Below are 12,155 nucleotides of genomic sequence, written 5' to 3'. Positions count from 1 at the left end.
TGCATTGTTTACAGACGCACACTGACCTGCCATTTTTTGACAGTAGGAGAGGAGCTGGTGTTTGCAACCACGGCTGCTCACAGCCCTGCTGCTCCTCACCACCGCCGGGCCAGGGGCGAGCTCCTGCCTTGCAATAAAAATCCCATTTGGAGAAGGGAAACTGCAAAGTGTGGAAAGTTGCAGTTTACTGTTGTTGTTGTTGCTGTTTCTCCCCTTGATTTAGGTCAAAATCCACCTGCTCGGAGCACACAGTCTAGGAGGAAGAAGTTAACCCCTCTCTGGGGTGAGGGGAGCACAGGTCTCGTCGAGCTGAATGCAGAATGCCAGCCATGATTTCAGCTTCTTCAAATCACAACTGTGCTTCGATGCCACCTAAAAATACAATGCTCAGCCCGGTCTGCCATCCTCTGTCAAGCCTTCCTCTGAGAAAGAAAGCCTTGGAAATATGGTATTTCCCTTGAACAAACAAGTTGGCTTAGTCCCAGCACATACAGTTTTCTCCTTTAAATGCAAACCAGAGTATTTTTGCAGGCACACAGGAAAACGAGGAGAGGAGGAGGGGAAAAGTTCTTCATTTAACACCAAGAGCTCCATTAAAAGCATTGCAAGGTTGCTTCCAGTCTCTCTGTGTTCCAGTCCTCTCCCCGTCTGTGTTTATCATGCTTTCCAGGTGAAAGCAGCTCCAAGTTATGCTGGACAGAAAATGCCAGAAGACATGGAGGTTTCCTCATCCTTGGAACAAGGACAATTTGTGCAAAGCTTCTTTTACAAGAGGCACTGTGCTGCTCCGACACAGTATGGCAGCGTTGCAGGGAAGACGCTCACACGTCAGATCTTCTTAACCCTCACCACCTCTCCCTTTTTTCCACCACTTCCACCAGGCTTCCCCCTCCTCGGGGAATTGCAGTTACCTGGATCAGGGGAAGCAAGTTGGTATTTTGGATCCCAGAATATTTTTTAAGAGCTTGCTCTACATTTTTTTCCCCCAGTGATGTTTTTGTGTTGGTTTTTTTTTTTCCTTTTATTTTTAAAAACACATTCCAATTAGCCCAGACAGTGAACGAGTTTCTCTCCAGCTGCTTTACCAATAACCCCAAACCCTGCTGAGCAGTGCCCGTCCTCCATCGCTGCCCCCCTCCAGGACCAACACCACCAGGCAGCAGAGCCAGACATTTCCTACGCTGCGGAACAGACCAAGGAGTTCAAACAGGCACCGGAGGGGAGGAGGGACAGACAGATCTGCAAAGAGCCGAGTCTGAACGTCAGGGGAGATCACGTTACTGGCTGCTGGGGTCTCGTCTGTGAAGAGGGTTTGATTTCAAAACTCATTTAATTTACAGTAGTTGAAAAGAATCGGCTGAAAGTGGTGGTTAAGGGTTATAAATTCAAGATTCGCTTCCAAATCACGGGCTTTGCAGTTCACTGCAGGAACATATGGTCCTCTGAGCCTCGAGAGCAGGGAGCGCACACTGCCAGAGCCCCAAGTCTTTGGGCTGAACCAAAAGCAAGACATTTCTCCCACTGCAGGGTAGTCACTGTGGACCTTCGTCAACCTTTGGCAGCTCCAGGAGCAAGATGAGGAGAAGGAAAAATTTAAGGGGAAAAAGACAAAACGACAACAAAAAGCAGCCTCAGGAATCGAGTCATCCCTCCCCCAGCCATCCACAAACCAGCTGGTCACGACAGCGAAGCTCCTTAAATGTCCTTGTTTACCTGAACAAAATAGCTCCCTGCCATTGTACAAGCAGCATGCAATCCTGAGATGGCACCGGGCAGAGGAGGTGGTGCTGGCAGCCCTGCGCTCACCCCGTAATGGGATCCGATCTCCGCACTGGAGAGGTGCAATCCTGCTGTAGGGCCTGTGGGGCCACGCTGGGTAACTGGGGGGATGGTCGCCCTGAAGGGAAATCCAACTGTTTGCTTGCGATGAGAGATGAAAAAATGAGGCAAAGGGCAGGAGGCTGGTTTGGGTTCCTTCACACATGATCACCACAGGTGGGGTGAGGAGGAATTCTGATCGTCTTGAAAGGTGGTGAAGGCTGCTCATGCTGGACTTAACTTCGAAGTCAGTTTAATATGGGGAAAAAACAAAACAGCACCCAGATGTCCATATTTAGGGCTGTTAACTTCCCTGAAGTCCAAGTCTGAGGTTTCTGTCTTCCCTCCAAGCAGTAGGTCGGCGTGGCTCTCACAACACTCTCTGAAGGCCACAGAGCACCAGGTGCTATGGGTGCTCAGTCACTGTGCTCGCCGGGCACCAGCACTGCTCCATGCCGGCCTGGTTCCGCCAGCACCACAGCTCTCTGGGCAGGAGCCAGCCAGGCCACAGCCAAGCCTTCACTCATTGCTTCCAGAAAGAAACCTCTCCTCATGACTTCCTCTCATTGTCTTTTCCTTCGGTGCATGTTTACTGGAGGAGAAGTCCTTGTGAGCGGGCAGGGAGGTGCGGAGCTGAAGCCCCAATGACTGCCCATTGCTGCCTTATGCCCAGCAGCAGGCCAGCACGGCCCAACAGCCCAACCCCGGGCCTGCTGAGCACACACGGAGTATCTGCATTTAACACAAACAGCAAAATAAAAACAACCAAAAACCCAAGAGGATGGCGGGGCCGGGGGGCTGAGCTTTAGCTAAATAAACTGCAGGCCTGGGCCTCGTGCCACCACACCAACCACGGATGTTTTGTTTTAATCAGCCGCATGGATTGCGAACTACTACCGGGGAAAAAAATAATAATCACAAAATAAAATAAAATAAAATGAGGGTGAAAAACATCCCCCAAAATTAATGTCGGTTTTTTTTTTTTTTCCTTTCGTTGGTAGAACAGCATGGCTCTCAAATGCAGGCTCAGCAGGGAGCCGTAGGCCGCAGCCAACACAGGGCCTCTCTGGGCCAGGGGCCCTCTGCAGTCCTTCCCCAGGGCAGTGCTGAGCCCCCGGCCTGTGCTCCTCTGACAGCGAGGAGAACTCCTGGTAGATCCGAATTCTCCAAAGATTTCATGTTTAAAAAAAATTAAAAATAAAAAAATTAAACATATCTTTTTTTAATAATTTTTTTTTAAAAAACCCAATCCTAAAATAAAATTAAATGCCATCCCTCCAAACAAGCCTCCCCACCACAGAAGGCAAACAAAAGACCGCCCGGATCCAGAGCCCAAGCTTCCCCTGAGCCAGGTAATGCCAGATGTACGTGCAAGGCCATGGAACAGAACAAAGTCACAATCATAACAACACAAAAGAGCAGTCAAACGCTGACAAGGCAGCTCCAGGCTGCTCCCCAACCGCCCCAGCGCCCTGCCCCGCGTGGCTGCCGTCCTGCTGCGCTCCCTCCCTCGCACAGGGCAGAAGAAAAGAGAGAATTGACAAAAAAAAGAATCCAGCCATGATTATCTGAACTGTCTTCCTCCTCTCCGAGGCTTCTCCTTTCCCACCTGGCGCCAGGCTGCCTGCAGCCCCAACCGGAGGGACACTGCTATTTATGAGGTATGGGAGATGGACACTGCGAGCTACTGTACCTGCAGACATCTGTGGTCTTCTCCTGGGGAAGACTCAAAGAGTTGCATATTCCAGATCCTCATGAGCAGTGATTCAGTTTCTGCTCATGTGATAAAAGCTCCCTCTACAGAGTGAGCATGCCCAGAGGAGACCATTTCACTGCTCCCTCCAAGCTGCAGCCATTTCACAGAGAACCTGCAGGCTCCAGCGTCCATTGGAGCGGCGATCAGCCCGGGCATCCCAGGGACGCCCCGGTAATGCAGATCATCTGTCAACTTTCTGACAGGGTGCCAGGCCTCAAACTGATCATTTGCCTGGAAAAAAAAAAAAGCCCTTTAAACCCAGAATGTGTTCTGTTTCAGTGGCCTTCAAGAGTAGCCCTTGTCCACAAAAAAAAAAGGGAAGGGGAGCAGGGATGGGGAGGGACGCGCTGTGGCATGGGGACATCCCTGTGCTGCTTTGTACTGCTGAATCAAGGGTCTGACCTGTGAGGAGGGGGACGAAGGCACACGGGTTAAACTGTTAAAGTGTGCAGTGTCCAACTGCAAGAGGATTCAAGATGTGACCTGCAGAGCTGAAGGGGTGCTGGCTTCCACTGCGAGGAGTTATAATACAGCATGACCTGGTACAACCAACCTTAAAAGCGTATCACAGCCATGGTCATTAAAAAGAGGGGGGAAAACATAACGAAGTGATAGCGAGTGCACTGCGAGGTGCAGTAGCTCTGAGCTCAGCCTATGTCAAACCATATGATACATCTGGCCTAGCCAGCAAGATTAAAGAACATTTTAGCTTCAAAATAAAAGTAGTTTGTCTCTGTTCTCCTTAACAATTAAGCACAAAGTCTTGGCAACGTTTGCATCTGCTCATGCTCCCGGAGAAACCAAGCAATGTGCAGAAACATCTGCAGGCAGTGCAGGGCTGGAAAGGATGCAAGCACAAGGCTGGCAATGGGGCTGGCAGTGGGGCTGGCAGTGCGGTGCCCCACGGCTGCAGGGCTGCCCATGTGGGGCAGAAGGGAGAAACCCAGCCAGAAGTGGAGAGGAGGAAGAGGAAACTCAGACATGGGCTGTGGCACCTCCTGGCTGCTCTTGGCCAAAGCAAAACTATTTTCCATGAAATCAGAACACAGAAGATGATTGTCTTGAAGGCTAACTGTTACAATGAAGACGAGTTCAGTGTAGTGTGTTGCAGTGGGCTGTTGGGGGCTGGGAAATGCCTGTACAGAGTGGGGGAAAAAGCCACAGAAATCCATGGCGAGGTTTTGAGAAGCCCAATGATTTTATTTGCTTTGAGCCTTGCATAAAAAGCAGGCATCCAAACTCACACCTCCAGCACAAGCATGAAGCCAACGCCTGCTTTGCTCAACCCATTCCCTCCTCTCCTCTGCTGAGCAGCGCCAGCATGTCCTGCTATTGTGTCTGCATCAGAGACCAAGCAGCTACTTCACCACTGTGTCCTTGCACATTTGCAAAGCAGCGATAGTTAAAGCAGCAGGAGAGCTGCTCTGGGTCTGCTTCAGCTGCAGTGACACTATTTTTCTCTCTGCACTCTAGAGAAGTTTCACTACTAAACAGTTAAAACACACAAGGCTAAATTGAGATGACTGAAATTCATAGGGAATGAATATTTGAGGTGACAGTAGAAAGCAAGGATATCTCTTTCAGGCACTGGGGTTTTGTTTGATGTAAACTTTAAGTTTTAATATACATAAAATGAGATTTTGCTGGCCTTTCTATCAGTCGCTGAAAGGCAGAGAGGTAAATGATCGAGGACAACCCCAAAAACCTCAAAACAAAAGCAAAAAGAACCAGCTACACAGACTTGAGTTGTATTATCCACAGCATCAAAAGATTACTGTGCTTCAAACCAAAGATGGCTCTGTAGGAGCACTGCCTTTCCTTGCAGCATGAAATTACCAAGCTTTCATTAAAAACACAGAAATAGAAACAAAGATATTCCTAAATGCAAAGCCAATGAGGGACCACAGCCAACATCCCCTTTCAGAGAGAAAAGGACAGGGACCCGTCCTGCAGCACTCAGTCTTCCTGCGCTCCCCACCGCACCCCAACGCTACAGATGTTTTTACTGCCGAGGTTAAAAATACAACGAGAGCAGAAGCAACCCAGAGACACTTTGCACATCTCATGTTCAGCCCTGAACGTATTAAGATGTGTTAAACAACCACGCAGATCAGGCTGGTGCAGGCAGTCCAACAACCAATCCTTGGATCCGCACCATGCCAGCATCTCCCCGGGGTCGCAGCCCCATCTCCCCGTTTCCTGAAGATCTAAGCCCTTTCCCAAGCAGTTCCCACAAGACAGGAAGCCTTTCCCCCCCACCCGTGACGCAGGCTGGCACGTCGGAGGGATGCACATTTTAACCATTCAGGAACTTGCTGTCTGCAGAAGCCCACTGGCCTGCCTTCCCCTCTCCTGCAAAATGAAACGTGTCTCTGAAATGGCGGGGGAAGGGGGTTTGCTCAGCATGGGAGACAACAGCCGCCCACACTCCATGAAGCATTCCCCTTTATCTACCCCAAGGATTCCCCACCAGTTTTTCCACCAAAGCATGCTGGGCATCATAGCACTCCCCATTCCCAAAGACATCCCAGCAGGGCCCACAGCAACACCCGCTATGCTGACACTGAGCCTCCCTGGCCTCGGTTCCCCACTCAAAGCTTGAAAACCCCCTTTCAGAAATCTCACATTTCCAAGACGAAGGCAGCAGCTTGGCACAAAGGACAGTGGGTTCCTGAGGGCTTTTGCTTAATTACACCATTACACATGGTATTTTCACAGCTCCCTTGCAGCGGAAATGCAAGTGGGAGGCAAGGGGAGATGTTGCTTTCTATAGGAAGAACAATATCTAGCCCTGCAAAACGCAGGGGGTTCTCCTCTCTCAGCTCAGACCCTCCACCTGCTCACAGCTGAAGCTCCTTTGGGTGCTCCTCAGAAGCTATCCCACAAACACAACAAAACGGACCACCCCCAGTAAGGGGCTCTGGATATACAGAGAGCACTGCTGCTGGAATCCCGAGTTCTTTTGCACTGCTAAGAAGTGCTGCTCTGCTCAGACGCGAACTCTTACAACGCCTCCTTCCCCCCTCGGTGACTATTTATACCACTTCCTAAGCAGAGTGCCCATTCCCAGGACACACTGATTGTCCTCAGCATCCTCTGAGAGAGCCAAAATGTCCACATCCAGCCTCAGCTATCAGCTCTGAAGGAGCATTCACTCATTAATGCACACTTCTGGGATCACAAAGCCTGATTATTACTACTTCTTACCCAAACCTTTTCAAGCCATCTCCCCTCCTCCTGCTTTTAGTTTCAGCAAGCTGCCTTTCGTTAACAGACAACATGAAACGTTCCCCAGGACGCCGTGTTGAGTACATCACATACACCAAAAAGGGGATTTAAAACATTTAAATAGGGAGAAAAATAAGGTGCTGTTGCAACAGTTGTAGAGAGGTGAGCTCTGTGGAAGATGCCGCTCTGTTTGATAAGAACATGCAATGAGTTATTTCATTTCTGGGGGCAATCCTAGAACTTTATTTAGAAGCATATTGGCCAGACAGCTGTAATTCAGAACATACTGTAGTCCTAACAGTTCCCAATTAGAAACTCCTTCAGCTTTAACTGATAGTAACCGCGGCTCCTTCTATTTTGGAAAGCTGAAAACACCATTTCTCCCCTTCATTCAGCTATTGCACATCAAGAACTTCCACCGTAACAAATGCAGCCTTGCTCAGGGAGGGTGCAAACATCGCTTGCACAGCCCATCTCAGCAACAGCCAGCAAGCTTTCTGCCCTCAGCCACACTCCCAGTTTGCTCAACAAACGGTTTATGGGGTTGTTTGGGGGCTGGGAGGTGGGATGGGAGCAGCACAAAGCCACGCTGCTTATTAGCAGTCCTCTGCCAGCAGAGCAGCAGGAAAATGGCCGCTCACATTCAACCTCGCTTCTGCTGCACCGCGTTGCTGGAACACCAGGGCTCTGCCCACCAGCCTCACGTGCTCCGCAGCTCCCTGTTCTTTGACCTCACACCTCTTTTTTTTAAGCATTAGGGCATTCACGTGAAAATAAGCACGCTCTTCATTGGGAGAGAATGAGCTCTTCATGGTGCTTTTCTCTCCCTCCCCAAATCATGAACTCCTGCGTCGCAGCACCACAGTTGATGGCTCTATAAGCGATTCCACTGACATTATACATTGCTGCAAGGAACAGAAGGAGCAGATGAACTCTCCAAAAACAAAGCTCTTGCCTTCATGCAAATATCACCAGTTAAGAAGAGCAGAGAAATAAAGCAAGCATGATGTGAGTACAGAATTGGCTCAGATGAGGCTGCTTTTCAGCAACTGCCATAAGGTGGCAGTGGGTCTTTAAGGCTACCTTACACCTTACACACAAGCACAATAGGATATTATCACACCAGTGGTTTTCAGCATCCCAAACTGTTTAATCAAATTTCCTCATCAAGCGAGACAGACCATACATGAAAACATGGGACCGAGATCGTTTCAGTGCCAGAGTCACGCGAGGAGAAAAAGCCACCAGGATCAAATTGGAAAAGCTGTAAACGCAGCCTCCATCTGAGCCAAAATAAATCAAAACCTTTTACTTTCCATGTACGATTACAATGCCATTTATTTTACATAAACGCTTCTCTTTGTGCATTCACCCAACCACAAACAAGCCAGCATCCATTAACAGAGTGCAGCTTGCATCACCAGGATGCACGGACTCAAGCTGGCTTTCTGCTGGGGCTGCCAAAACCAGCCCCTACCGAGCTGGTCCCCGCATGGGAGCCGAGCTGCCTGTCGGCCAGGGCTGGGTCCTTCCCTGCCTGGCTGCCCAGAGAAGGCGCTGGAAGCACTGGGTGGGTATGCCAGCAGTGCAGAGCCGGGCAACAAAGATGCATGAAGTTTAGGCAGCAATGTGACTCATCACCCAGACTGACCTGAGTGTGTCACCTGGGACAGAGCCATTAAACAAAAACGTGTGTGCTGCTCTCCGCCATGTGCTGATCTGCGTGATGAAAAGCAGCAGGGCTGCCCTGAGGAGCGAGCCAGCCTGCCTTGCTGCACGCAGACCGAAGGCTGCAACCGCAGAGTGTTCTGCTCGTAAAAGTGAAACGCAATAACTTCACAACACCAAAGCCTGCACGACGCCCTGACGCAGCAAGCCTCACCTCTGCTCAAACCTCACCAGCACCACCAGGGACGCCCAACATCACCTCTCCCATGGGGCACAAAGGCTCAGCAGTGCCCCCATGCAAAGCCACATCTTCCCTGCAGCTCTCTGGCACAGGCCTGGAGAGCCCAAACCCTCAGCGGGTTGGCTGGCACCTCCCAGCACAGCCCGCAGGCACCAGGGCGGGTGACTGGGGCTGGAGAGGGCTGCAGCCACGCACACAGTGCACCAGTCCAGCCTCACGCATAGCCCCACTCCTTCCACAAACCATTTGCCAACGCGTTAAACCCAGAAAGCAGTGCACGAAGAAAAGCAAATCTCAGCCAAAGGAACAGACGCACAGATTCCCTCCTTTCCGTGCAAATTTGGAAGAGCTGATTTGGCAAGATTTGTTTGCAACCCTTGGAATGCAGACCGAGGAAGAGAGCTGGAGTTTGACGTTCCTTCACCCTCCCACGATCGCAGACAGATCTCGGAGCAGTGAGCAGGTCCGTGCCCCACCAGGCTTCCCATTAACGATAATTAGCGCCTCGCGCGGGGAAGGTGCAGCCCAGCACTCCCTGCAGTGCTGGCGGCCAGCCCGGCTCCTCGGGGCCACCACCCTGGAGCTCGCCCGGTCCCTGCTGCATGGAGGTTCGCCAGGCAGCCGAGGTCAGGATTTTCCAGTCCGCAGGAGGCAGCACGAAGCTGGCTGGTGGTGGTGGTGGAGCTGTGCAGAGCCTGAACCGCTTCCAGCAGCCGCCCTACCTGGGCACGTGGCCGTCCTCTGCCTGTAGGCCTGCTCCTCCTGCGGCCACGCATCCATCTCCCTCTATGGGTGCAGCTTCAACTCCGGAGCATGCTCAGTGCGGGCTGATCTTCAGCCATTACAGAGCTTTGATGACATGTAAGCAGAAGGAAGTGTCATTAGCAAAAGGGGAAGAAACAAAAAAGGTGCAGGATTCACCCTGACTAGCGATGTCCTGCGCCCATCAGCACAGCTCCGGCTGCGGGACTGCAGGTGTGCTGAGCCTGCCCACTTCTTGCTTTAGAACAAAAGCAAGGCAAACCCTGTCTCAGTAAGCCTCGTGCAGAAAGAAGCATTGCCTCCAGACTCTCAAACCAGCGTGTTTTGCACTCTGGGCCTTCTACAAGTTACAATATTTTCACAAAATACCAGTAATATTCTCTCCCCCATAGGCTTCAACTGCTGCTTTTAGTTCATAATGCAAACAGTGCTCCCCTCTGTCTTAAAGCTAACCCAACACTGCCCCATCCACTGTAACCTTGACATTTATTCCCAATGAATTTGCAATAACAGCATGATGGATGAGGGGGGGAAGCCTACAGTGCAACACCCTTCCTGCTGTGTTCTGCTAAGGACCTGCAATTAATGGAGGTTTGGTTTTAGCAAACCGGCTCTGAAAACCTCCATCCTCACATTTCCATCATCCATACGGTAGGAATGTTTCAAAGCAGAATAAATAGAGGACCTTTTTTCTCCTCTCCAGTTTTCCAAGCGACAACATAGGCACAGACACAACACTGAAGTTCACTGGGCGCTTTTGGTGCTGGAGGATTACAACAATGTGCACACTGAGTTACCGTCACACAGAACTCTGCTCCTAACAGACTTCATGTCGTAGACTCATAGAGTCATTTGAGTTGGAAGGGATCCCTAAAGGCCATCTGGTTCAACTCCCTGCAGTGAATGGGGACACCCATGGGGACACCCACAGCTTCATTAGTGTTCAGAGCCCATCCCCTGCCCTTGGGTGTTGCCTGTCCCCTCCAGATCATGCAACTTCTTGAGAAAGAAAATAAGTTTGGAGGAAAGCTATGCAGCCCAGGGCAAATATTCACCGCTAGCCCCAGGCAATGCACAGCCCTGTCACTGCATTGAGCCTAAGCTGAAAGTTGCTGTGGGTGCTCCAATTGGTGAATGGTTGGTGCACATCAGGCAGTCCTCACTGGTCTTTGTGCTGTGGATGTACAGCACTGCTTCGGTGCTGAGGGTGCAATTCTCCAACAGAATGCTAACAAATAAAGCAAATAAATGATCAAAACCTCAATTGACGCTGAACATCAGAACACAGTACAGTGATAAGGGAACGCCAAAAATGAGCTCTTTGCCTGCACCAAGCTTCCAAGGTAATGACAAAAACACCAAGAGATTCTGAGCAATGCAATAAGCCACGTTAGATGTGTGATTTTCATCAGCACGCAGCACACTTGTGTCAGATGCACTACGCAAACAGCTCTGCATTTCGCTCTCCTACTTGAGGGATCTCTTCTTCTCCACTACATTCAATCTGAACGTCAACCTCGAGCTTTTCAGCAAATCATTTGTGATAGCAAAGTGTTGGCGTTCACATCTGACTTCTGGATGCAAGGCAGCCCTTCGTGCCAAGCAAGTTGCGTTGTACAACAACATTATTAGAGCACAAGGCATCTGGCACAGCGACCCGCGATAAACCACGGCCATTTGGAATACAGCACTTCTCTGCCCCCACACCTCGACTTCTGCTGCAGTGTTTCCTCAGAGCATTCACCCCCCCAGTGCCCCCTCTCTGGGGACGCTCATAGGGACACCCATTAGCAGGGCAGGACGCGATCAGCTCCTCACCACATCAGGCAGCGCCAGGGCACCGTGCGGCGCCTCCGCTCAGCGCAGACTGGCAAACCCTGCCGACAGATTCTATTCTCATCCTCTCCCATGCCTTCAAATTGGAGGTGGTTTAAAAATAATATTCAGACCATATCATCCTGAGGCATGTCTGCTGAATCTAGCAGAGTTTGCATCTCGCACAGCTCAAGCATGTCAAGTTTGTTTCCTTGGAAACAAAGACCAATTTGCAAGCATTGCTTTCTTCCTTCTTTTTATTTTGTTAATGTAATGAAGACGTACCTGCAGCCCTTATTGATGCAAAGGAATTAAAGTTGCTTCACATACCAACAAAAGTTCGTAAGAACTTTATTATTAATTATTAATGAACAATTGGCTTGCTGCACCGAGGGAAAACCAGTTCACTGCTATTTAAAAATCCCTTCTTCCCCTCAATAGACGCACACTCAAGGCATGGCATTTACACTGTCTCCTTGGGAAGAGGGAGGGAAGAAAAGGAAAAGCGGATTCACGTGCTTACCCTAGGCTGGGTACAAAGTTCCAGTGGAGGGACAATGTAAGAGGGAAATCCTGCATTGCTCCTAACATGCTGCTCCAACAGATGCACCAGTACTGCTTACCTGCTCCACGCAGACTGGAGAGCAAGCACAGGCTCAGTGAGAAGGAAAGCAGTAACATCTTCTGGAGATGCCTGGCCAGCTTCAAGTCCAACTTCTTCTCATTAAGGGGATGCATTAGTGCTTAAGTGGGGAGTCAGCCTTTCCATGCACCATAACTATTCTCCCAGTCAGCCTGCTTGCATCAAAGGTCCTCATGTTGAAGGCTGTAAATTCTGCAGCAATGACACACAACCTCTCTGGGTGG

At 50.3% G+C, this 12,155-nt stretch overlaps 1 protein-coding gene across 18 annotated transcripts in view; it reads right to left on the bottom strand.

The window, feature by feature from the left end:
- EHMT1 (euchromatic histone lysine methyltransferase 1) overlaps positions 1-12,155 on the bottom strand; it is a 97,110-nt gene that overhangs the window by 61,107 nt on the left and 23,848 nt on the right. The window contains exon 1 of one of the 18 annotated variants that reach the window (XM_046901792.1): positions 9,102-9,519. The exons of 15 other annotated variants lie outside the window; for them this stretch is intronic. Coding sequence is in view for 1 of the 3 variants with exons in the window: in XM_040649084.2 (XP_040505018.1) it covers positions 3,512-3,574 (63 nt within the window). In the remaining 2 variants the exon portion in view is untranslated. Of the gene's footprint in view, positions 1-26; positions 3,582-9,101; positions 9,520-12,155 lie in introns of those variants that run through there. 2 more of the 18 variants (XM_046901793.1, XM_040649084.2) reach the window with 2 other exon arrangements.

The sequence above is a fragment of the Gallus gallus genome, chromosome 17 (genome assembly GCF_016699485.2).
Source record: "Gallus gallus isolate bGalGal1 chromosome 17, bGalGal1.mat.broiler.GRCg7b, whole genome shotgun sequence".
Lineage (NCBI taxonomy): Eukaryota > Metazoa > Chordata > Aves > Galliformes > Phasianidae > Gallus > Gallus gallus.
Note: the sequence above shows the minus strand (reverse complement) of the source record. Positions and strands in the feature narration are given on the sequence as shown.